Genomic DNA, 27,185 nt, shown 5'->3' with positions numbered 1-27,185 from the left:
TATGCAGGACCAAGGATGCAAAAAGTATTATTTTCTACATTTAACCTATCGTCTTTCTTTCATGTGGATATAATCAATCTCTTCTCTTTCGGTTCATTTTATCTGGTCAGTTATTTGTCAAAGACACTTCTATACTTAAGTTAGTGTTCGATTAAGAATTCAATATATGCTAGATGCAAAAATATTAAATGGATTACCAACAAACCGTTTTTATAAATCCTCTAGTAGGTCTTTTATCTTAACGATGATTTAATAACAACCTAATTACCTTTTAATCTCATTTACCATCATAATCTCATAATTAATTACTAGATTTGCTTATTGTTCATAATTGATCGATATGCAATTACTGTTGAGCGGCCTTCCCTATCATGATCGCTTGGTACAATATGTATACATATCCACTACAAAAAATCATGTCAATTGTGATGTTTATTTTGTATACTACGATCCTTTCAAACATCATTATTTATGCGTGTGACATCTTTTGAGAATATCATAATTCCTGCCACCACAAAATATAACATGGCATATTCAAGTCAAACGCCGCTACAATCGTCACTTTAAACATTGTATAAAGTGACATTTTGAATACGTAGTTAAAGATGACATTATTTACTTATTGAGAAACAAATTAAATGAAAACAATGACATTTAAAAATAACATAATTCACATTATATTATGACATTTGTAAATATCATTATTATAAATTATTTTTTAATAAAATATTTTATTAGTTATTATTATCCACCTATATTTATAATTTCATAATTTAATAATATTTTATTATTTATTATTTTCCACCTATATTTATAATTTTATAACTTAATATCTTTTTCTTAATAATGATAATTTAAATTATATAAAAAATTATAAAAGTAAAAAATAATATCAATTTACAAATAAAAATAAACATAAAAAGAAATTTTATTAATTATTCAATAATTTCAAAGTTCTCGAGAGTTGAAATATCAAAAGATAAAATATACAACATTAAAAGTTATTGTGAAATCTTAATACAATTCTACATTTAAACCCAATCCTAACCTATTTTATTTTTCTACTACTTGATTGTGTTATATCATTTTGATCTTCATGTGCATTCAATAAATAAATAATAAGTAATTGAATAATTTTAAAATAGAAATACGACAAGTTTAAATAATTTTTTTAAATAAATTATACCTCATTACTAGACAAATGTACCAAAGGAGTGACCATTGCAGTGAGAGAATAGGTTCCGCAGAACAATCATAAAATATATCATATTATCAAATTACAAAGTTTTAAAGAAAACAAGAAGTGAACTTCTTATCAATTATAATAATTAGTTTTAAATTATACTAATGAGTTTTTATTAGTCAGATTTTATATATCAGATTTTCCCTTTATTTAGGTTAATTGTTAGTGCTAAATTGGTGGAGTTTGTTCCCTGATTCTTTCCAATTTACGTTACCAATCTGTATATTTATACTACTGCAATCCAAGAATAAAACATCAATTCAAACTATATCTCTATATGGTATCAGATTAATACACGATCCTCTCATTCCTTACTTTTCCAACACAGGACGCCGCTCCTTCCTTTCTTTTCTTTTTCTTCCTTTTTTTTTCCCTCTCATGGCCACCGAAAACTCCTCCATTAGAAACCCTTATGAGCCCTCTAAACCCTTCACTTGCATCACTCTCAGCAGTGTCACCAGGCTTCTTCCCTCCAATTACCTTACCTGGAAACTTCAAGTTGAAGCTCTCCTTGATGGCCATGATCTTCTCAAATATCCCGATGGATCCTTTCCTGCGCCAGCGACAACAGTCTCCACCACTGATGACCCTCCAGAGACAATTTCGAATCCTGCTTATCAAACTTGGCGTCGCCAAGACCGTCTTATATATAGTGCTCTCCTCACCACTCTATCCCCTGAAGTGGCCTCCTTGGTGTCTCAAACAACGACATCCCATGATCTCTGGACTCTTCTCCAACGCACCTATGCCAAGGCATCCCGCAGTCACCTTCGACAGTTGAAAGAGCGTCTCCACACGGCATCCAAAGGTACCCAATCCATCACCACCTACATGCATTCTCTGAAGCAAACTGCTGATCTCCTTGCATCACTTGGCTCTCCTGTCTCCGTTGAAGACATGACTGACCATGTCTTACGTGGCCTCGACGACGGCTATAGAGCTGTCATTGATGGCGTCAATGCAAGGGACACTGCCATTCTTTTTGATGACCTTCTTGAGAAGCTTCTCATTCATGAACTCTCTCTTGTTGCTGCTCAACGGCAGGTTCCTGCTCCCATGACAGCCTTGCATGCACATGCTTGACCCAACCATTATGACAAAACTCGGTCTGGGCAATTTTCTGCATCCTCAACTTCACGCCCTGGCAATCGCAAACCGTTTCTTGGTCGCTGCCAATGGTGCAATGTCAAGGGTCATGTTCTGTCTCAGTGTCTTACCTTCAAACAGCAGCACCCTAGTGTCCCACCGCCTCCTCGTTCCTCTTCTGCTACCCCTGGACAGGTTCAGGTCCATACTGCAACTGCTGGCACATCTCCAACTAATTTTCTGGTTGACAGTGGAGCGACCCATCATGTCACAAATGATCTTGCGAATCTAGCGCTTCATCATCCGTACACGGGTCCGGACTCACTGTTTATGGGTAACGGTTCAGGTTTAAACATCTCTCATTCTGGAACACTTTTACTTAATGATTTATCCCTCTCACATGCTTTGTGCGTTCCTTCCATGCAACAGAAAATCATTTCTGTCTCTCGGCTTACCAAACAAACTAACTCTGCTGTTGTTTTCTTGCCAAACTCTTTCCATGTGAAGAACCTGCAGACGGGTCAAACCACCTATAATGGCTTATGTGTGGATGGACTCTATCTCTGGCCAGCCAACTCTCCGTCCGTCCACTCTGCCCGCACCACCTCCTCTGCTTCATGGCACCATAGACTTGGGCATCCTTCCACTTCTATCTTTACATTTATTCAACAGCATTTTTCTTTGGGTTCACCTAAATTCCAGCAATCAGATTGCAACTCATGTCAAATTAGCAAAAGTCATAAACTTCCTTTTCATGAATCCACTCTTAAATCATCTTATCCTTTGGAAATAATTTTCTCTGATGTATGGACTTCCCCTGTTTTATCAATTGATGGTCTTCGCTACTATTGCATGTTTGTTGATCATTTTACTCGCTATATTTGGCTATATCCGCTAAAACGCAAATCTGATGTGCAAACTCTGTTTCCCAAATTTAAATCGCTGGTTGAAAATTTTTTTCATGACAATATCAAAATTCTTTACACGGATAATGGTGGCGAATATATTGGTCTTCGTTCTTTTTTAAGCACTCATGGAATAAGTCATCACACCACCCCACCTCATACACCTGAACATAATGGAATTTCAGAACGCCGGAATCGACACATTGTCGAAACCGGTCTCTCTCTTCTCCACCACTCAGGCTTGCCCCTCACATATTGGCCTCACGCCATGACAACGGCAGCCTATCTCATAAACCGTCTCCCAACACCAATTCTTGGGTACCAATCCCCTTATGCCAAATTACTCAAAATTAACCCGGATTATCATAAGTTAAAGTGTTTTGGTTGTTTGTGTTTTCCCTGGATTAAACCCTATGCTAACCATAAACTTGCACCAAAGTCTGCTATGTGTATTTTTGTAGGTTACTCGGCTGATCAACATGCTTACTTGTGTCTCGATCCCACCACAGGAAGGATCTACACCTCTCGCCATGTCAAGTTTGTTGAATCTGAATTTCTGTACAGCTCCCTAATACCTCAAGCCAGGCCGACTGCAGAGCAACCAGCAGAGCAACCAACAGGCCAACTTCAGCTCTCCATACTCCATCCTATAAACCAACCCATGAACAGTACTACCCTAAACCCACCGGAGGAGGTCTCGGCTGCACCTTCCTCTTCATCCTTCACTAACTCCCCACCTCTGGTCCAACCCTCCCCTGGACACTCTGAATCCCCTCCAACCTCACCACCATCCCCACCATGTTCTGTGCCACCATCCCAACCCGATGCCAACCCTACCAACAGACCCCAAACTGATGGAGGTGGTATCATTACTCGGTCTAAAAACAACATTGTCAAACCCCTCAAAAAGCTTAACCTCCATGTCCATCCCTCTTCTCCACTTGAGCCCAACACCTTCACCCAAGCTCTTCGTGACCCTGATTGGCGCTCCGCTATGCAAACTGAGTTTGACGCCTTACATCGCAATTGCACTTGGGACCTTGTCAGTCGGTCCTCTACTCAAAATTTGATTGGTTGCAAATGGGTCTTTCGAATCAAACGACACCCGGATGGCTCGATTGATCGGTACAAGGCTCGGCTAGTCGCCAAAGGTTTTCACCAACGCCCTGGTTGGGACTATACCGAGACATTCAGTCCGGTTGTTAAACCGGTCACCATACGCACTGTCCTCACACTTGCAGTTCATCAAGGGTGGTCCATCCGCCAACTTGATGTCAACAATGCATTTCTTCAAGGGACGCTCAAAGAGGAAGTATTCATGCTCCAGCCTCCTGGTTTTGTCAACAAAAGTTTCCCTGATCATGTTTGCCGCCTCAAAAAGGCACTCTATGGGCTAAAGCAAGCACCACGCGCCTGGTATACGGAGCTTCGAGTGTTTCTACTTTCTCTTGGCTTTGTCAACTCAACTGCTGATGCATCTCTCTTTATCTTTCAAAAATCTGGTTCCACACTATATTTATTAGTATATGTTGATGATATCATTGTCACTGGGAGTTCCCCTACTGAGTTGTCCAACCTTATTTCCACCCTTGCTGCTCGATTTTCGCTGAAAGACCTTGGATGTCTAACCTATTTCTTAGGCGTCGAAGTAATTCGTTCCGCTACAGGACTGTTTCTTTCACAAAGAAAATACATAACTGATCTTCTCCACAAATCAGGCATGGCTAACACAAAATCATCCTCCACTCCCCTGTCCGCCAGTGCTCCCTTATTCAAGGATTCTGGTGATCTCCTACCTTCCCCAACTGAGTATCGCACCCTCGTAGGAAGTCTTCAATACTTAAGTCTTACTCGCCCGGACATCGCCTTTAGCACCAACAAACTTGCGCAATTCATGCAACATCCAAGAACGACGCATTGGTCTGCCCTCAAACGGGTGCTCCGTTATTTGGCGGGTTCTTGCAACAAAGGCATCTTCATCTCGGCAACTGCTCCGCTAACCTTTCATGCTTACTCAGATGCAGATTGGGCGGGTGATAAGGATGATTATATCTCCACCACTGGTTACTTGTTATATCTCGGTCGCACTCCCATCTCTTGGAGCTCCCGGAAACAACGCTCTGTTGCTCGTTCCTCAACCGAAGCAGAATACAAAGCCTTGGCTGACACGGCCAGTGAGCTTCTATGGGTCCTATCCTTGTTCACTGAACTTGGTCACATCCACACAGCCAACCCGGTTATATATTGTGACAATCTTGGTGCCACAAGTCTCAGCGCCAATCCTGTTTTCCACTCTCGGATGAAACATATAGCCTTAGCCTATCATTTTGTTCGTGAAAATGTTCAAAAAGGCAAGTTTCGGGTATCCTTTGTATCTACTGATGATCAACTTGCTGATATACTCACAAAGCCTCTACTTCACCCTCGGTTTGATTCATTACTGTCCAAGTTGCCTCTCTCTTCCAGATCGTCCAACTTGCGGGAGGATATCAATTATAATAATTAGTTTTAAATTATACTAATGAGTTTTTATTAGTCAGATTTTATATATCAGATTTTCCCTTTATTTAGGTTAATTGTTAGTGCTAAATTGGTGGAGTTTGTTCCCTGATTCTTTCCAATTTACGTTACCAATCTGTATATTTATACTACTGCAATCCAAGAATAAAACATCAATTCAAACTATATCTCTATACTTCTGACCTTGATGCAAGACATTCACAATGCAACTTCTGAAAAATCAAGTCAACAGTTATTACTTCAACATAGAGTTTGAAAATAAAGACACTATAGGAATGTCTTTTAGCCAAGAAATAAAAAACCTTACCTTCAGGCAAATTACACACTTTATCCATCCCTCGAGTTCTTGTGAAATGTCTCACAAAAAGGTTCCTTTTTAATAGAAAGAGCTACATTTTCAAAGTTCAAACCATGTAAGAATATTATTGAGATGAATAAAATCCTAAATTATATAAACAGAGAAATTAATGATATGTAAAAGTGTCAAAACAAATATTGGGTTAAGATTAAAATAGGAATTAAAAGAGTATTTACACCTTATTGGGTTGAGATTAACAAGTGCATAGTGTCAAGCATTAAGACATAGGTGAGTATTAAGATTTCCCTAAATCTCTATCCGAAACCAATACCTGAAAACACTTACTTGAACGTTAAAATGTGTATTAAATTGTATAATCTAGAAGCTATTTATGGATTCAAAAATACATTATGAAATGTGCATTCCAAATTATATTTTAAAAATACATTAAAAAATGTGTATTTTGAAAGGTATGTCCAAATTCAATTATATCTTCTGAATTATACAAATCCAAAATGTATTTTAGAATATATATTTCGAAATATATTTCCAAATCCAAAAATAAATTTGAAATTCATTAAGAAATAGTGAAGAATTAACTTTTACCTTTATTTATAATAAGAAAGGGGTAAAGAAGTAACTTCCACCTTTATATTATAATTTTTGTGGTGGTAATTTGGAGTTTATGGGTGCCAAAAGGGAAAGATGGAGAATGAAACAGCCATAAAAGAGGTGCCAAAGTGAATCTTGCAAATGGGCCTCAAATTAGAATATAAGGTGCTAGTCATTTTATATCATGCATGGCATTAACAAACTAACTATACTCCGAGCCTCCCATCTCATGTTGCCGAGGCCAAGGCTTCGATGGAGATAGCATAATTTTATCTTCTATAAAATGAAGTCATGGCACACAACTTTTAAAATTAAAAGAAAAAAAATTGATTAGCACTACTTCTTCATTGAGAAGTTGTAATGTGTAGTATATAATGTGTTATCATTTTGCACTATCTTTAAAAATTATTGTAAGTGAAAATTTTATAAATTAATTTATATTTTGACTTCAAATTCATGAGGCATAAAACTAATGACAACCATGTGAATGTTGTGCACTCGAGATATTAAGGTATTTTTGAATCATTCTCCAATCTATTATAAACAAAAACATGAGTTTCATGAAAACTCTCCCACCTCATGAAACACGTCTTCTAATTCGACTTTTTAGAATATTGATCACTTCACCATGTTATGTCCATGTCATCTTATTCTTGAGAACCCATCACTCATAAATAAAATGTTTTGTATGATGTCTATTGCTTCTACTCGCCCATTCATATAATTAATGTAAGGGCAGAAAAATCTTTCATTACTATGAGATGAGTTTTTTTTTTTTTTTGAAAATTGCAAAATTGATTCAACTTTTTCTCGTACTCTTGTAGCACATGACTTAAATTTATTTCCAACTTCCAAATACTCTATTTAAAATTGACTAATATGATAAATGTAAATACACTTTTGTTCGAAAGGAGTCATGTAATCCTATTAAAAGACATCCTTTTGTGCTTAATTCATTTATATTCCAAATATCTCATTCATCATTTTCACAAAATTTTGAGAACATTTAACATTGATCTACAAGCGCTCGACATGAAAATGATCGGATTAAATTCATCACAGTAAGTGCTCCCATAAAACAAACAAAATGTGTGTATATTGAAGTTTGATAAAAATTGAATAAGAGACTTGACTATACATATTAATTAAGTAAAAGTTTAAACGGTCTTATTTTTTAAAATGTGTTGCAATTTTTTTTTTTTTGTTATTAGTGTAGTATTGACGATGTTAATTAATATGAAGGTTTCAACTCATAAAATTTTTTAATTTTTTTTTCAAAATTACAAAAATTGTGATGTGTCAAATTAGGATTCTATCGTGTGGCAAAGACAGTGTGACATGACAGTGATTGTATCATGTGTCATTGTTGATGTGAAAAATTTCAATTTAGTCTCTATATTTATTATTTTGTATTAATTTAGATCAAATTTAACTATTATATACAAGTTACAATGATACTATTAACAAGATTAAATTTATTTAAATTTATATTTTTTATTAAACTTAAAATTTGGTTAAATATTTATATATCAATAATTTTTATACAAATGTTAGGGTTAGTTTAAAAATAACAACTTTATAAATATAAATGTAAAATTCTTAAACATTTTTATAACAATTTAAAATGTTATAAATTGTTAAACAAATTTATTTTAAAACAGTTTTATAACAATTTAAAATGTTATAAATTGTTAAATGAAATTTTAAATAAATATATTTATTTTAAATTGTCATAAAACAGTTTTAAAATTTTACATTTGAATTTATAAAGTTGTTATATTTAAACCAACTCTAACATTTGTCTAAAAATTATTAATATATAAATATTTAAAACAAATTTGAAATAAATTTCAATGCAAAATATAAATATAAATAAACTTAATTTGGTTAAAAATATCAATTATAATAAAAATATCATTATAACATTTATATAAAAGTCAAATTTGGTTTTACTTTGGAATGAGATAAGGATATTTTGACCCATTTTTTTTACCCACTTTTAACCTAATGCTCTTATCACCCTTCAATAATTTATTTTGATTTTTCTAGTGGTGTGATGTGATGATCTAAGAGTAATTGGAGTGATGGGTTAAAAGTAGATAAAAAAAAGTGAGTCAAAATATCATCATCCTTTGGAATGAATGAAATTGATTTTGTTTAAAAAGAAATTAGGACTAAATTGAGACAAAATAACAAATAAAGAGACCAAATTGAAATTTTTCACATAAAAAACGACATGTGTGAAGATTCTTTTGAACAAAAAAAAAGGAAAAAAAAAACATAAGTGACACGTGGCATAATAATTAGCGTCGTTAGTAGTACACTAACGAAAAAAATCAAATTGCAATACATTTTAAAAAATGAGAATCCAATTCAGACGACTTAAAATCTGAGGATCCAATTGATATTTGTGAAAAAAAATGGGGACAATTTGAAGAACCAACCAAAAAATTAAGATTTAACAAAATAATTAATACTACGTTAATTGTTTCATTATATTGAAAATAGGAAGCTAAGATTATGAAATAGACAAATTTTTTGGTTTAAACCAAATATGACAATAGTGTGAGACCTATAAAATAATTACAAATTCATAATATATAATATATCTCAGTAACTAAGTGGGTATCAATATGAATCTTAAGAAACATGTTAAATTACAAAAAACAAGAGTATTACCTAAACCTGCACTTATTACTCTAGTTGTAGGTTTTGTCAGAACAAAAGCAATATTACCCATTGCTACTTTTGACATGTTTCATCCTCAATAGCAGTAAATTAGTGATGTGCTTGTTCTTGTTCAGCCTGGATTCTCACCTGGATGCAAGTAAAATGGGTTTGATGGAATCGATGATGTATCCATGTTGCTCAATTCCATGAAATAAAAACAGAGATAAAAAGAATGAAGCTTCAAAAGAGAAGAAAAAGAAATCAAGAATCATTGGAGCTGCGTAGTAGAGCAGAATTAAGCCGCTCTGATGTCATATCATAGTTATGGTATGCATTGACATAAGGAAGAAGAAGGTAAACACTAGGGGAAAAATTATACATATTTGTTATTGTATGAGAGTGTTTTTAGAAGTGAGATAAAAGGTAAGAATGGATTTATATTGAAACCCAGAACACGAAAGACAGAGAGGCCCAACAAAAAACAGGCAGCCCAAAATATAACGAGAGAGAAAAGAAGCGTGTTCAGTTAAGGTAGATCCGAGAAAAAAGCTTCATGCGAAAAGGTAGTTTGAAACATAAAATATGACATGGTAGTTGTGTCTCCATACAAGGATTCTCTTATATTAATCATATTCAACAATACCCATCACCATCTTTTCAAGCGTGAAAGTCAAATTCCAAGATGGAGAGATGCCTTAAAGTCCACAAATAATTTCTCACCAAAACGGATGGGCAAAACATTATATTAGGCGATGGGGTGGTTCAGCAAAACTAAACAAAGTTGTTGTATGTTCTACAACACAACTTTGTTAAGCCAACATATTCTACTCACAATAATCTATACACGATCCAGATTGCGTGTAAGAAAGCTGCACAAATCCTTTGCTTAGATTTTATTCATGTGGGATCAATGGATCATACTCATTTTTATCAAATAGATTCACCCAACAATTGCTTGCTTGAGATGTTAGTCAAATAAACACATTTCTTAATACCTAACTCACACACTTATTTCTACCTCTACTTACGAAAGACTACATGTACGGACATACTTAATTCTCATCTCTACACGTATAAAAGAGGTATTATAAATTCTTGTGAGAGTTCAAATTAAATTAATTTATGTTTAATTTTTCATCATAATATTCAACAAGACCTTTAACTATATTAGTGCACCCAATCAATTAGAATTAAGTGTGGGACCATAGTGTATATTGTTACATTTACAACTTTTGTACTTGACAAAAAACAAAAAAAATACAGTTAGCGAGCGACAAGTATCTGCCAGCAATGTGTTGAAATGTCCTTCGTTAGTATGTATGACAAGTGATAACAACCAGCACCAAACCCCACTAATCCAACTTAACATTTCTCTTATATAAACCCTTCTCCATTATCCACAATTTCACAGCTTAACGCAGAGTGATCAGAGAGAGAGAGAGAAAATGGTGAACCTGGTTGCAGCGCAGAGGCCATTGCTGCATGGGTTAATGAAGATGGCGGGGATCAGGCCGTACACGGTGGAGATTGAGCCGGGGACCGTGATGAGTTTCTGGGTCCCTTCAGAGACCATAACGAAGCCCAAGAAAAAGGAGGAAAAGCCCACAATCGCAGCGAAGCCCAGCAAGCCCATTGTGGTTCTGGTGCACGGTTTCGCCGCGGAAGGAATCGTGACGTGGCAGTTCCAAGTGGGGGCGTTGACGAAGAAGTACGCTGTTTATGTTCCGGATCTTCTGTTCTTCGGAGGGTCCGTGACCGATAAAGCCGACAGGACGCCAAGGTTTCAAGCGGAGTGTCTGGCGAGGGCGTTAAGGAAACTTGGGGTGGAGAAATGCATAGTGGTTGGGTTCAGTTATGGGGGAATGGTGGCGTTTGAGATGGCTGAGATGTACCCTGAAATGGTTGAAGGAATGGTTATTTCTGGGTCCGTTTTGGCCATGTCGGACTCGCTCAGCGCCGCCTCACTTGAACATCTTGGGTTCTCTTCTTCTTCGGATCTCTTGCTGCCTACCTCTGTTAAGGGTCTTAAGGCCCTCTTGTCCGTCGCTGCTCACAAAAAACTCTGGTTTCCCCATCGTTTGCACAAAGATTTTCTTGAGGTATGTCTCTCTATCTATATCTATCCCTTATTTCGGTTATGTATTTCATTCTTATTCTTTTTCTACACTATACTTAAAAATGGCATTACTTTTATACTATCTAAAAATTTATTTATTACTTTAAATGGTTTTACTAAAAATAAAAAATAACTTATAGTATAAATATCATAAAACTGATAGCCTTTTTCAAAGCTTAATTTCATAAGAATTTATTAATTATTTTAACATGATAGTTGAATTGAGACATAAGCAAAGTATCATAAACATTAAAAAAAATACATAAACAACATAAAATTGTGGTTGGACCTTAAAATTCCTATAGTAAATGATTACTACAATCATAACTATGGTTCTCATTACTAAATAAAAAAACAAGAGTACTCAATCATAACTATGGTTGTGATTACTGCAATACACACTAAAGATCCTAAGAAATAAAAATGTCTTCAAATAATTCATGTTAATTACATATTTTTTTCTTTTTAAGATCTAGATCAGTCAACTCATCTTCATTTCTATTAAAATTTGTCCTCCTTCTTCAATGTTTTCAATTTCTTCCTTATCTTGTATTATACATTTTTCAATGCATTTATTGTTATTTGTTAGAGAACACTTATTATTTTCCTACTTCTTTTATATTATTTTTTTCACAATGGATAACATCTGTATTTTTTTCTGACAAGATAATGTTTCATCCTTATCATGTCATTCCATCATGAGAACAAAAATTACATTTTATTTATAGTTTATTTGTAATAAGAAGACTTTCACAATAATTCTAAATAATATCAAACTCTCTTTTTTACTTATCCATTTTTATAAAGAAAGAAATTAGAAGTAACATATCTAAAGCAAGCAAAGGACCACCAACAAAGGAGTAACACTAACACATGTTAAGAAGTTGAAGGGAACATTTAAGGGACCATCAACATTTATACTCTCGTTAAGTAGAAATGAGAAAAAAAAAATAGAAATAAGTGATGACTAGTAGTGTAGATGAAGAAGGCAACATAGCAAGTGGGCATGAGTGGAGGGAAAAAGAAGACCATTGAGCCTCTCTCTTTATTAAGTTTTTGTGCAAAAAAATCAATCAAATTTAAGATATTTTAAAATAACTTAACCCTTACCAGAGCGTGATTTGTGTACAATTTCATCCATAATTTAATGTATGATTTAAACCTGAATTACGATTCTTATGTAATCCTAATGAAACATGACATATTCTAAAAAAATGTTATAGCAATTCATATTACGAGAATAAAAAATCATAACGTAAAATATAAATATATAAATATATATATTAACATTTACTAGTGGTATTATTATTTTTTAAAATAAAATATATTTCTTACTGGCCAGAATGTTATTTTTATAATTTAAGTAACAAAAATATCTTCTTTTGTTTACATAATTTATGATTTTAAATTCTTTTGTTTCATATCAATGCATTTTAGTAAAAAAAAAAAAAATTGATAAGAAAATGGACCTGAATTTTAAATTTATCATAATGATCTTAGATGTTGGAACTTGATATGTAGGTGCATTCATTTATGTTCGTGGTTATTTTAAAATAAATATGAGGCCACGTACTCTCCTATATGATATATCATCAATAGGTGATGAAGATGTAACCCTCCCCAAATTCGTAAGAACGTGTCCATTGATTATAGAAATGGACAACATAAGTGAGTGGGGTCTGTATGTTTAGATATACTTGGTGGAAATTCCCAAAGGAGATCTATAACTGGATTCATCATAGTAAACCATATTAAAATAGCCTCAAATAGTACCTTTTCTTTAAAGGGGTGAGGCTCAGCAAATTGGATTACAAAACGATTCTTTTGATACAGAAAATAACAAAAGATGCCATGATTTTGTGGAGACAATGATGAAAAGAAGAACGTCTATTAGTTCAACCACCTTCACCAAATAGACAATTAGATACCTAAGTTTGAAAATAATGATTTTATTTATTGCAGGTGATGTTCTCGAATAGAAAGGAACGGGGTGAACTATTGGAGGGATTAATAATTAGCAATACGACCACCCCCAATTTTCCACAGGTAATTAAAAATTATTAGCAGTAATTTGCAGAGGTAGGTCTAGGTTTTGCATATATGCATGACCTTCATGTTTCCTTTGCAGAGAATACATCTTTTATGGGGCCAGAATGATCAAATTTTCAAACTGGAGTTTGCACAAAATATGAAAGAGTAAGGGTCTAGATAGAAGAAAACAAAATCAATACCATAGTTATTGTTGTTTATTACTGAAATATTATTAACGCGAGTGATGTATGAAATGACAGAGAACTAGGGGATGGCACAACGCTTGAAAGCATAGAGAAAGCTGGTCACCTTGTTCAGCTGGAGCGACCCTGTGTCTACAATAGATGCCTCAAGAACTTTCTTGCTTCCTTCTTGGCCAAAAATCATTGATGTTTTCAAATCTATTTATCTTCTCAGTTGTGATATCTTGTTCTTTAACCTAAGATGGAGATATCTCATACCTATGTTGTCTCTATCCGTCGTATTCTGAACAGCTAGAGACTGCTTTTCCTATTATGTTCCTTCCTTTCCTTCCTTTTCCAATTGTTTTACTTACTTTTTTGAGACAAAAAAAGAAGTATTTCTTTCTTAAATTTTTAAAATAATAAAAGACTGTGTTAAGCAATGAACTCGAGCAAAACTATTGCAACCTCTTATTTGATAAATTCATATGATTGTATTTTTCTTTTTGGTTGACATATAATTAAATACAATAAAATTTCTTTATATATACATATTTTTTAAATGACGGGTCTTTAGATGAGAGGATTCATAAGATAGATTCAATGTCGATGAGATTTTAGTTTGTTTACATAAGAAAATTGACAAAAGTTCTAATTCAAAACCTGAGTTTATGAATGACTTCTGATTCAAAACCTGAGTTTATGAATGTTAATCTTTAAATATTGTTCAATATTTTCATTCATATTTGATGGGAAAAACAATAACACAAACAATATAATAAAGAATGCAGCGGATATAATTTTTCCTGACTTGCAAGAATCTATGAGGAGCAATAATCAAAGAGCAACAATAATAGATCACCAAAAACACAAATAAAAGCACTACGATTTTTAACGGGGAAAATCCCTCAAAACAAGGGTAAAAACCACGAGTCGTCTAGACCAAAGAAATAGCTCCACTATGATCAACAAGAGTACAAAAGAGTCTCAATTAATAGCACAAATGAGTGCCAACACCAAACCAAATAACAAAACAACAAAGTTTTCAAAATAGAAAAGAACAAGAGAGAATTTCCCTCTACCTCTCCCTCTATGTGTTAGAGCTTTCAGTGTGTTCTGACTTTATTGTATCGCCTCTCTCTTTATTTTATAGCCTCCTCTCCACTAGGTTAAGTGACACATTGACCTTTCAAGTTTTGGGCCTTTTCTCTGCATAGAAAGGGATCCTAATACCCAACAATATTTAATGTTAGACTTAGGTTTATACTGATAATAAAAATAAAATAGTATATTAAAAGCATTTACAATCGGCTATTTCCAACTATATTTCTAAAATAAAATATTGAAGAAATATTATTTCTCAAATATATTTAATTTGTTGAGAAATATTAGTTGTATTTGTTTGTGTAAAATTTGTACAAAAAGAGAAGAAAACGGATGCTAGATAAGACGAATAATATGAAAAAAACAAAAGGAAATATATAAAAATATTATGTGAATAATATTTAGCCACCAATTAATAGTTGGAAAATGAAACTGGAATATCTAAGGCGTAAAGCCCTTCAAACTAGTAGGTAATATTAAGTGTATGAGTGAATATGCTTTTAAAAATTAGTAGGTAATATATGTTTTTATTAAAATTAAAATAGAAAATAAAATTATAAAAGAATATTTAATGTGAAAGTTCTTAAAACTAAAATTTCGTTAACTCAAAATAAATTAAAGAGATGGAATTAATTTCTTAATAGGAAGCTAAATACTCGAGTTTAACATTAACTGATATTTTAACACAATTATTGATTAAAATTCAGTCTCCACTTAAACAGAGAGTGACAATTATCCGTGATAGAATATGTTTTCGACATTTTCTCACAAAGCAACACATACTAAACTCTAAGTAATGTTTTTGGATCGATACTTACAATACACATAATAACCTTTGGAATCATTTTTCAAGATATGTTTTGATTAATTTTTGTTTGGAATGCTAGTTTTCTTCTTCTTTTAAATTTAACAACTTAATTATTTTTTTGATAAAATATATGGGGTGACTTCCATCAATTCTACTCTACATTTGTCTGTATTAAGTCGAAGAACAATTATATTTTAACTATTAAATTTTAACAATTTTTTCTTATAATATGAAGTGTCATCTTCTAAGTGGTTTTGGAATATCGAGAATAAAAAAATGAAAAACTAGTGAACCACTTAAAAAATGTCACTTAAGGTTGTAAGAGAAATTTGTCAAAATTTAGTAGTCAAAAAATCATTTTCCTAAGTCGAAACACGTATCAACAATATTATCTAAAATGTTTAACAATAACAAGTATTAAACTCTTTTTACTCCATGCTAAGATTTTGTAATATAGAAAAACATATATATGAGTTGATATTAGAGAGAAAACAAATATCAAACTAAAAAGTAAGAAAATCTACATAATAGTAGAGATGAATATGTAATCTCAAATTTTTAATAGCTTTTTGATCTGATTTTTTCAATTTAATCTCATTATTTTAAAATGGCTTTTTGATTTAAAAGCAGTGAGTGTAATAATTTGTGTTAGTTGAGGGTTACAAGGTGGCACTATAACTTAATAATTAGGTGGTGCTTGAGAATAAATTTTGATGTAGATAGAAATCCAAAAGTGGTTGTTCTGTATCGTGGCTCTCACCATGGTCCCCCTCTATCTAATAAACGATGCCTGAATTTCTTCCAATGTTCTGTCCTTGGTCTCCGGAACCAAAAGTATCGAAAAAACAACGGTGATGGCAGAAAAAATGGCGTAAATTGTGAATGTTCCTGTTCACAACCACACACTACTCAGTCTTATCACAACTACAAGTACCATAACTTTGAATAAACAAACACAATAGAGAGAAAGAAAGAGACCTGAAGTGCTCCAATTCAAGAGCAAATTTGCAGTCATGGTAATTACTGATGCAGTGAACCAGTTCAAAAACGTAGCTGTGCTTCCAGCGAGGCCTTTAATATTTGGTGGAAGTATCTGAAAGAGAATTATACCATTGTTAATTATCATTAGTAAAAATAAATAAATACAAGATTCAAGACATTTCTATAAGCGGAAAGAGGTGTTTCTGCATACCTCAGACATTATAATCCAGGGGATTGGTCCAATGCCCAGAGAAAATCCAATGACCAAAGCCTGAACAGAAACACACTTGATCAAGTTCACAATGTACAGAAAATACGAAGCATGAAATGAAAGAACCCTGCTAAATCAATAAAATCATACATACCACAAGCCCCATAACTGAGAGCATTGCTAGTAATTGATGAAGGTCAGAATCATTTGACACCACTCTCTGGATTCAACAAAGGAAACTTATTATTTAACACAAACATTATACCAATTAAGCTTTAATGCTGAATAGATCAGCTTCAAATTAGTGATTAATTAGGATTACCAACCTCCAAATAGAATGAGGTAGCTACAAGGAGGAGGCTAAGTGTCATTATAGATGAGGATAACTGCAATGGAATTAATTAATTAATTAATGTAAATTAATTTTTTAATTTTTCAAGAGATAAATAGTTGGTTGTCTTGATACTCACTATTAGGAGCATCCTTCTCCCACTTCTGTCGACCAAGGATGTAGCAATCCCAGTCATTGCGACCTATGCGTTGAAAGATTAAAAAAGTTCATTAATAATTAGAATTTACAAGCTTCACAATTTGAGACTCACATAAAGTAAATATCTATTATAGAGCGTGTGTAGATTATGACCTGCATAGCTCCAAGTCCAAATGTAGCAACATCACTCGATGATATTCCTGTTATACCACCTCAAATATCTATTATATTGCTATTTATATATTCATACAAAGCGTGACATTACACAGAAAGTGATAAATAATTGATAGAAAAAAGTATTTAATTAATTACCTGCACTTGCAAATATGTTACTAGAATAGAAAAAAACACCGTTGATACCAGAAAGTTGCTGGAGCACAAGTAGTCCAATACCTACCTGCAAGGTGCATGCACATGCACCCAGATAGCAGAACTCAGAAGATTTCATTTTGAATATCGACTAAACAAAATTATAGCAAAAACAATGATAAATTCGAAGAAGAACACCAAAGTGGATTCATATATATACCATTAAAGGAAACCAATATCTTTTCCTCTTGAGATCTCCAAACTGTAAAGTATCTGTTCTGTTATTCGACACCAGAGAACCCTAGCATGATAATTAAACGTCTTATTAAAAAGTGTGGTCCAAGTGAAGATGGAGTGGCCTTTGAGTTATGTGTGTGTGTGTGTGTGATGAAGGACCTGGATTTCTTGTGCTTCCATAGTAATATCAACGTTGGGTCCTCGTAAAAATTTTAAGGAGGCTTCAAACTTTTCTATCATGCCCATTTCGGCCTACACATTAAGAAAGAAAACTGAAATTCGAAGAGATTGCAAATAATAATAGAAATTACCCAATTACTATATAATATATTTTGTATGATCCATACCAACCATCTAGGAGATTCTGGAATGAAATATAGCCCGGGTATTAATATTCCACAGGGAATAACTCCTGCAAAAAAAGGAACAGTTCTTCATTATATTAACAAATATTTGTCTTCATTTTTCTTTAGCTTTTATAAATGTTGTCCATGTTTTAGTCGTAAAACTTCCATTTTTCTTTAATTTCTGTACAAGAGATCTATAATGTACGATGGCTGTAAATAAACCGATCCCTATTTGAAGTAAAAATGTAAAATAGCTTGGATCTGTAAATATAGTGGTTAGTTTTGTTTACACGGAGGTTCTTTTTTTTTTAGGGGTTTTTTTTTTCCCTAATTCAGCTTATTGACCCATATACATGAAAAATAAATATTTTTTTTTCTTTTTCCTTTTTTACTTTATCTCTACATAGTTGTCACATTTTTTTTTTCATCTCGTTGTCTCCATCATGGAACATTATTCATTAATTTGACAGTAGAGATATATAGAGTTAAACTTTCACCTAATACTGCTAGAACTCTCCAATTGACAAAAAGGCCCAACAAATAAGCCAGCATTATCCCAATAGTAACCGAGAGCTACAGAAAAAAGAAGATAAGTATATTTATATATATCTATGAATAATTAGTTGGATATATAAAGTAATAGATGTAATAAGGTTCCCTAGCTAAACCTAACTAACCTGGTTCACAGATCCAAGAGTGCCTCTCAAGGTTCTAGGTGATATCTCTGCTATATAAACAGGTACCTAAACATACATATAAATTTACCAGTTAGTTTCATCACAAAGTCACAACCTGCACCAATTATTTGTAAGAGATTTTTACTCCTCATACTTTTTACGTGATTTTATTTTATTTTTAAATTACTATTAATATTAATGAAACATTTTACTTCTTAAAAATATTTTTTAAACTTTAATTCTTTCTCATAATTAATGTATTTAATGTTTTGATTTAGGTGTATTGGTTATGCACCTGAACTTTTTAAGTAAAGTTTTTTTGTTTAAAGTTATATTTTTTTTCATATTTATTTCACTTAAATAAAGATTCGTATTCAAAGAACTTTTTTAAGAAAACTAGGGAAAGAATAATTTAGTTTATATAAAAAATGTTAAGAAATTAATTTGGATATTATTGACAAAAGACTAGAAAGAAGGAGTATATTATTATAAAATTCTTACCTTTTCAAACTACATATAAAAGTAAAACGGTTTTCTGATGTATGTTTTGTCATCAAATGAGAAAGATAGGAACTTGAAGAAATGAAAGAGAAAGATATGTGAATGTGAGTTGATGAATAAAAGAACGTATAAATAAAAACCAAAAAAAGTATTTATGTTAACTGTGGAAAAATTAAAATCCTGATTAATCTTTTGATAAATAGTTATTTTATGATTCAAAAAAGACCAAACACTTGTTTTTTATAAATTGTACAAAAGATACTGAAAATGGGATGAAACTATATATTCAATGTATATATGTGCATGATAGAAAATGAAACAGAAATGAGTCGTATTTTCGCGATTTTTGTATTCTTCCTGGTTTTTCATGAGCATGAGTTTGTTTTTCACTGGTGGAGTTGCCATATTGTTCAAACAATTTAGATGATTTTGGACTCAGATTCCTCATTAGTGATGGAAAAGGAATAGTTTCTTCGTTCTTAACCTCAAGCAAATTTTTTATGTGCTATTTGTTTGGGCTTGGTCTTCACATTGGGCTTGTACAATTAAGTTTGGACAGTTTCTTATTGCACCGCCGCAATTCAAAACAGTAAAAAATACTTTTGAATTGCATAATCTAGAGTTTTTTTAAGGAAAAATTGGCTTCCAGATTCTACAATCCGGAAGTTATTTTTAACTTGTGCATTGTACAATTTGAAGGTAAAAAAATGATTTCTGAATCGTGTAATCTAAAAAGGACAAAATGGAAAACTTATTTATATGGGGATCTAAGAAGGAAGTTTTGGAGGTGCAAGAAGAAACTTGCCTCGAGTTTGTTGGAGGTGACAAATCTATTGTTCCTTACGGTTGAAGTTGAAGATGGTCATTGATTAGATTTTTCAAGATCTAATATAAATGCAATAAAATAGATTTGATCTATAATCTGGATCCATTATAGATCAAATTTATAATGAAACTAGATTATAGATCCATTATAGATTTGATCCACTTGGATTTGGACAACCCAACTTCAACATTGGCCATAACTAACTTGACTTAATCTAGGCTCACGTTGATTTTGCTCCACCTGGGTCTAGGTCAACTTGACTCGATTTGGCGCCAAGTCAACTTAGCTCAATCCAAGCCCAGGTCAATTCAAATTGATTTGAGTCCATGCTGACTTAACTTGACCCTGGGCCCAAGATGACTCACCTAGACCTTGGGCACAACATGACTAGGTTCAATTGTGTGCCTGAGATGACTCGGTTTGACCCTTAAGTTCGGATCAACTCACCTCAACCTTTGGTATGGACTAACTTCTTTCAAACTTTAGCTTGGTCAACTCAGCTTGACTTCTAGCCTGGGATGACTCAACTCAACCTCTTGCTGAGGATGACTCATCTTGACCTCCATATTAGGCCAATTCAGCTTGATTTTTTGACATGGGTCTACTTGACTCAACTTTCGATCTGAGTCGCCTCAACATGAATTTCAGCCTAGCCTAACTTGTATTGATTCTTTGGCCTAGGCCAACTCATCTTGACCTTCATACCAAGTCAACACAGCTTAACTCTTTGGGTTGACTCGACTCGACCTTAGCCCATACCAACTCATCTTGGCCTTCAAATTGAGCCTACTTAATTTGATTTTTTGGTTCGGACTAACTTGACTTGAATTTAGGATCAAGTCGACTCATCTCAATTGTATGGCCTGGACTAACTCATCTTAACCTTTATAGTAGCTCAACTCAGCTTAATCATGGGTCCATAATGACTCCATTCTACCCTTTGATCGGTGTTGAGTCGCCTCGACCTTTGGCTCGGATCGACTGATCTCAAACTTTGACCAAGGCTAATTCTTCTTGACCTTAAGTCCAAACTAACTCGCCTTGACTTTCGGTGACTCAACTCAACATTTGGTTCGGACTGAGTTGCCTCGGCCTTCATCTCAACAAACACGTCTTAACCTCTGGCCTGAGCTTACTCACTTTGACCTTTAATCTAGGTGGACTTAGTTTAACCTTTAAACCAGATCGACTTACTTTGACCTTTGGCATGGGTCAACTTGACTCGATTCTTCATCTTGACCTTTGGCGCGAACAAACTCATCTCTACTTATATCCCTTTGACTCATTATTTTAAGCAATTCGACTCACTTTGATTCAGACTGACTTTATTTAACTTTGGATCCGTATGGACTTGGTTCAACCTGATCCTCAACTGTCTTGTCTTGACTTAAATACACCTTGATTTTGAAATTTTAAAATCCAAAAAAATATCCAATTTAAATGTAATCCAAATTCAATTAAGTAGATTGGACTTAAATTCCAAAATATGAATTTAATTTAGGATAAATTCATTTTAATAGACTTAAAAGTAATATAATTTAAATTTTTTATCCATCCTAATCTTAAAGTTTAATCGATGCTACTTGGTACTCTCCATACCATTTTATATGATAAAAGTCATAAAACCAATCTAAACAAAATCGCAAAATATTTTTTTTTCCGATTTAAACTTTATTTAAAATTAAAATTGATTTTGACTTTTATATATTTGATTGAAATATTGTTTAATAAAAATATAAACCTAAATTCTAAAAATCTCAACCATGCCTAGCTACTGCTATGATATTTATTAATCAAGGAACCAATAAAGAGCTATCAGGAAATCAGGATTACCACATAAGAGATTATTCCCACGCCAAAACCTTCCATTAATCTTCCCATAAATAGAAGCGATGAATCCTAGAACAATAGTAGTCAATATGATTACCAAGTCATAACAAAGTAATTAAATTATGCCAACAAACTTCAAATGTTAATACTTACTTTCGCTATAGAAATGGCGAGCCATCCAAATATATTTGGGACTGCTGCGAATATTAGTGACTGCAATTCAACGTGCCAAAATATTAAATTTCAAAATTAGAAATTAATTTTTTATTAATTTTAAACTTAATTAAGTTTTAAGTTTCTCACAATTTTAGATATTTTTAATTGAATTTTTATTAAATTTTGTGACTATTGAGTAATAAAAAGTTTTATAATTTTTGATTGAATTTATGATATTTATTTATTTTAATAATCGGATACTGTAGTTTTTCTTATCGTAACTAACAGACTCACATCATTTAAAAGTCTAGATCTAGTGCACCCTCCCATAAATTACTTCTACTGTTGGTAAGTGACAATAAAGAGGAAAACAAAATGAAAACCTACATAGGATAGTGGGAAACTGCAGTTTGTGTTGATTTTTCAGTGTATGATTATCGAAAGTGGTGCAAACTCATACTGCCATTCAATTGGGCTCCTTTAAGGCTGCAGATGGCAAAGAATAAAGCCACTAATTTATGGATTTCATAATAAAATAACATCCAGTGTTGGAAGTGAAGGGTTTAGTTTATCTTTATTATTTACATACACAATTGAAGAGTTTTTGTTTCGTGCATGATATTTTCTAGGAAAATGTATTAGAAAGTAATATTAGTTTGAATTTAAAATCATGTTTGGTACCTAAACATTGTCATTTCCTATTACACTTAAATGTTTATGTATCTTAAAGTATACTCTTGTTCAATATTGAATTAAAGATTTGAATGTTATGTGAAGTGAATTGTCAATTAGGAAAATCATAAAATTATCAAATATCTTAAAAAGAAGACACATATTAGAGACCTTAACTCATGTAAAAAGGGATATTACATCAATTATAGACCTAAATAATGTAATATGTATGTTCCTTTTGTTGTTCTCCACTAAGTTGAACATATTATTACATAGGTTGAGCCTACAAAGATGTAATATATCCTTTGCCTTAAATTGTATTTACACCAATGAAATATATATAATCGTTGTAATTTGTTTGTATATCTCATCAGTATATGAATTGATGTAAAAGTGTTTTATTTTCTACTTCGCATAAATCTATATCGATGACTAACCCAATGTAAAATATATAAAATAACTATTGTAATGTTTTTTTATAGTAGTGAATGCTTGAGAATCGATAATAACAAAGAATATATTGGTCAATTTGGGACATATTGCAAAACTCATGGAATAAGATATGAAAATACATGTGAAATTCATTAGATGAATGGAGTAACTAAATAAACAAAACAATTGCAAAGAAAGTTAGAAGTATACTTTCTCGAGTAAAAGTTTCCAAATAATTTTGGTGTGAAGTGGTGAGAACTATAATTGATCTAATAAATTTGTCACCTTTAGGATCATTGAATGCAATGCTTTTAGATGAACTGTAACTTGCACAAAAATCTTTTTATGGTCACTTGAGAGTTTTCAAGTATAAGACATTGATTTATATTCCTAAAGATGAAAGTTTGATGTTAAAGTTTTAACTCATTGCGGTTTAGGTCAGGTCGGACTAGTTCAACCTTTAAGTTGGGTCAGTCTAGTTTGATCTTCGATCTGGATTGACCCAATTCAATCTTTAGTATAAGTTAGTTCTGTTTAACTTTTGACTCGGACGGACTCAATTTGACCTTCGGTCTGAATTGAATCAACCTTCTGCTCGACTCGATTCAACTTTTTGAATCGGTGAAATTTTTTTATCCTTAAACAATAAAAAATTTTATAACTCGAAAAATTTCAATATTTCAATTTCTTTTTTAAGTGAATTTTAAATTCTACTATTTTAATTATTTGAAATACTTTATTTAATTTCTTAATTTTAATTTTTTCATCCAAATATATTATTTTCCTTAGAAGAATTTTAAAATTTTCAAATAAATAAATTATTCTCTTAAATTATATCATTCAAACAAACAATAAAATTATTTTTTACTTTCTCTTTCATTTAAAAAATAGAGTTTGATTTCAAAATCTTTGTAAGGTGTAGATTGGAAAGGTTTTGGAAGGTAAAGTCGTGAGGTTGTTGTGCGAAAGATTGATGATTTTAAGGTTTGGAAAACTAGAGAGCTGAACTTGGTTGCTGAACCTGTTGTTTGAGAGATTGAGATTTTGCAGCCATGAAAAGGGACGGCTTTGGGAAGTGAGGTTAGTGCTTCCACTGAACTTGTTGTTTGAAACAAAAACAGTCTGGTAATCGAAAGAAAAACAGAAAAAACAGAAAGAAGCTAATACACTAACAACAACCAACCTGGTACCTGCCCTAGTTTAGGAAATTTCTAGACAAATCTAGAACCTCCAACTTATACGTGTTCCACCAGATGCTTCTACTTAGGTTTTCCGGAGAAAGATTTAGTCCTTTTATAATATCATCATTTGAACAATTAAAACCGCTTTGAAACTAGGGAGGGTTACACAAATTGAAACACCTTTGGCACCAGCTCCTGGTCTTCCTTTTTGCATGAATATTTAGATTCCACGAGAACAACCAGTATAACGAGAATGAAGAAAGTGCAAAAAGTTTCATTATCTTGGCTTCACTATCTCTCCAGAAGAACCAGTAAAAGTGTCCCTATTATATTATGATGATTCGTACGAAAGACAAAAGATGTAAAAAATATGCGGAGAGTAAAGCCAATAAAATAGGTTGGAACTTCCGAGTCAATTCAGCTCACCACGGATTCGGATGAATTTGATTGAAATTCTTTTACAAATTTCAGTACGGGTTAATTTTTGACCTGATCTCCCTAGAACCCGGCTCACACACCGTGGTGAGCCGAGATGGCTCATTAACCCGTAAATAAAGGGTTACATAAATGTTTTTTTATTATATTGTGTTTTGCATGTGAGTCACATTAGATTATTTTTTTTAGCCAAACACATTGGTAATTTGTATTTTTGTGATTTTAGAGTTTAACATCCTTTTGAATTGTATTTGAATTTTATTAATGTTTATTTAGTTTTTAATCATAATTATAATTTAGTTTTTGTTGAGACAGAAGAAAAAAATTGTTTTTTTTAATTAGGTGAGTCAATGAACCAATTCATTTAACCCATCCACCCGTGGTGAGCCGGACTAGATTTGAATTTTTTTGACTCACGAGTTGAGTTGACTCATTAAGTGATCAACCCGTGGTGAGTCGGACCAGATCGGACTGGGTTACCCGTTTTAACATCTCTATCATAGAAATGATAGGATCACAATTGTTAATGAAATCACGTCATGTCCATGCACATATCACACAGTAAAAACTACATTTCCATTAATCTTTAAAACTAAATTTAAAATTGATAAGACAAAATTAAAAAAAAAAACTCAAAAAATAATAGGAAAACATTTGGTATTAAATTCTTTACAAATTGTTGAAATTGGAATATGTCCGAAACGACCAAAACATATTGGTAATAGTATAATACCTCTTTACGTCCGAAGTATTCCGCTATTTGGCCGCTGACCGTTGCTCCCACCATTGCTCCAACGTTAGATAAAGATCCGAACATTGAAAACTGCCTCAACAAGATATTCAACAAATCAGTAATCTGATGAAAAATATCTTTAATTAAGATCCAAAGCCATATGAAATCTAATAACTAAATACCCTTGATATTGAGAGATTAAGATCTCGAATCATATCAACTTGTGTTGGAGAAGAATAACCACACTGTATGAATAATATAATGAAGAAGGCAATGCAAACCCAAAACAAAAATAAATAATCAAAACAAAAAAGGAGCGGAGAGTGAAAAGGGCATTGTGATGTATAATGTAAACACCGTGAAACCGAATTGGATAGGACCCAATGCAACGACGAGAACGCATAGCACAACAAAGAGATTGTTACTTCCAGCGGAGCCGTGGACGAAAGGTGTCCTAACGTTCCTAGCATCCTCATGGTACTCCGCAAATGGCATAGCTTCAGCACTAATCAAAGTTCTTAGATTATTAGTTCCAATTCCTAAGCTTTCGCTAATAAACACTAACTTGATCCCAAAAAAAAAAATGTGGGAGATTGTAAGAAACTAAAGAGGAACGAGATCTGAGAAGTGTAAAGTGGAGCTAGGTTTCATCTTAAATGTCCGAGTCATTTGGATGTGAGATAAATATGTGGCGACCAAAACATTAAGGAACCTATGGCCATGACCTTGTCTCTGCCCTGTACAAGGTGCATATACCGTCTATGTTATTATTCATTTTTGGATATAATTCTGCCATGTGGTTGTCATTAATTGAATGTGCAGTACAGAAAAGGAAAATGCAAAATCTATTACTCATTTTATTACAAGTTGGGTTATGAATTAAATGTTTACATTATCCCAAACTGGATAAAATCTACAAATGTTCACCTCTAAATTTTGCTTCCAATATTAAAAAAAAAAGTTTTGCAAAATGCATCCTGAAACTTAAAATCAAATCCTTAAGGTGATTTTAATGAAAAAAAAAGTTAAAAAAATGCAAAATTATTTTTTAATCCTTTATTAAATAAATATTTGTATTAATTTCTATTTAGTGAACACTAACTAAAATAAAAAATACTAAAAATAAATAATATAAGCACATAGAGGAATTTATGATAAGGTTAGTATAAGCTTAGTTTTGGATGATTTATGATAAATTTTTGTGGGTGAACGACAAACTAAAAAATTATTTTTAAACGTTTTTTATAATTCTTATTTGGCTTAATTATCATTTTGGTCCCCTAATTTGTTGGTTTGGTTCATTTTGGTCCTCTTATTTTTTGTTGATTCAATTTGGTCTTCTAATTCTTTACAATGATTCAATTTGGTTTATGTCGCTGACGTTAACAACGTTTCCGTACATGTCACGTGTCATTTTGTGAAATTTTATAATTTTTGTAATTTTTTTTAATTCTTTTTTATTTTTTTTAAAAAAATTAAACTGCCATGTGTTACTTTATGGTTGTGACACGTGTCAACTTGATATTCTTTTTAAAATTTTAATTTTTTAATTAAAAAAAAAAAAGTGCCACGTGGCACATCACGATTGTGCC

General features: G+C 32.6%; 2 protein-coding genes across 3 annotated transcripts; one reads left to right on the top strand and one right to left on the bottom strand.

The window, feature by feature from the left end:
* Positions 1 to 10,662: 10,662 nt before the first annotated feature.
* On the top strand, positions 10,663 to 14,106 carry LOC114175249 (uncharacterized). The gene is made up of 4 exons (XM_028060020.2): positions 10,663 to 11,433; positions 13,413 to 13,496; positions 13,579 to 13,646; positions 13,742 to 14,106. The coding sequence occupies exons 1-4, from the start codon at positions 10,780 to 10,782 to the stop codon at positions 13,869 to 13,871; spliced, it is 936 nt and encodes a 311-aa protein (XP_027915821.2). The 5' UTR covers positions 10,663 to 10,779; the 3' UTR covers positions 13,872 to 14,106.
* Positions 14,107 to 14,634: 528 nt separating this feature from the next.
* LOC114175641 (sugar transporter ERD6-like 6) lies at positions 14,635 to 26,256 on the bottom strand. 2 transcript variants are annotated; one of them, XM_085671657.1, is made up of 19 exons: positions 25,951 to 26,256; positions 25,776 to 25,838; positions 25,594 to 25,683; positions 22,138 to 22,197; positions 21,988 to 22,053; positions 18,828 to 18,893; positions 18,648 to 18,723; positions 18,151 to 18,215; positions 17,963 to 18,055; positions 17,787 to 17,867; positions 17,570 to 17,654; positions 17,411 to 17,457; positions 17,238 to 17,300; positions 17,094 to 17,153; positions 16,922 to 16,987; positions 16,768 to 16,827; positions 16,554 to 16,668; positions 16,336 to 16,463; positions 14,635 to 14,889 (listed from the first exon to the last, which is right to left on the bottom strand). In XM_085671657.1, the coding sequence occupies exons 1-18, from the start codon at positions 26,086 to 26,088 to the stop codon at positions 16,348 to 16,350; spliced, it is 1,410 nt and encodes a 469-aa protein (XP_085527783.1). In that variant the 5' UTR covers positions 26,089 to 26,256; the 3' UTR covers positions 14,635 to 14,889; positions 16,336 to 16,347. The 2 variants fall into 2 exon arrangements, with proteins under 2 accessions (XP_085527783.1, XP_027916212.2); XM_028060411.2 differs by lacking the exon at positions 14,635 to 14,889 and having other exon boundaries at positions 16,039 to 16,463; positions 25,951 to 26,254.
* Positions 26,257 to 27,185: the final 929 nt, after the last annotated feature.

Source organism: Vigna unguiculata, chromosome 3 (genome assembly GCF_037176805.1).
Source record: "Vigna unguiculata cultivar grain cowpea cultivar isolate G323 ecotype 2 chromosome 3, ASM3717680v1, whole genome shotgun sequence".
NCBI lineage: Eukaryota > Viridiplantae > Streptophyta > Magnoliopsida > Fabales > Fabaceae > Vigna > Vigna unguiculata.
The sequence above is the reverse complement of the archived record's forward strand: the minus strand, read 5'-3'. Positions and strand labels throughout refer to the sequence as shown.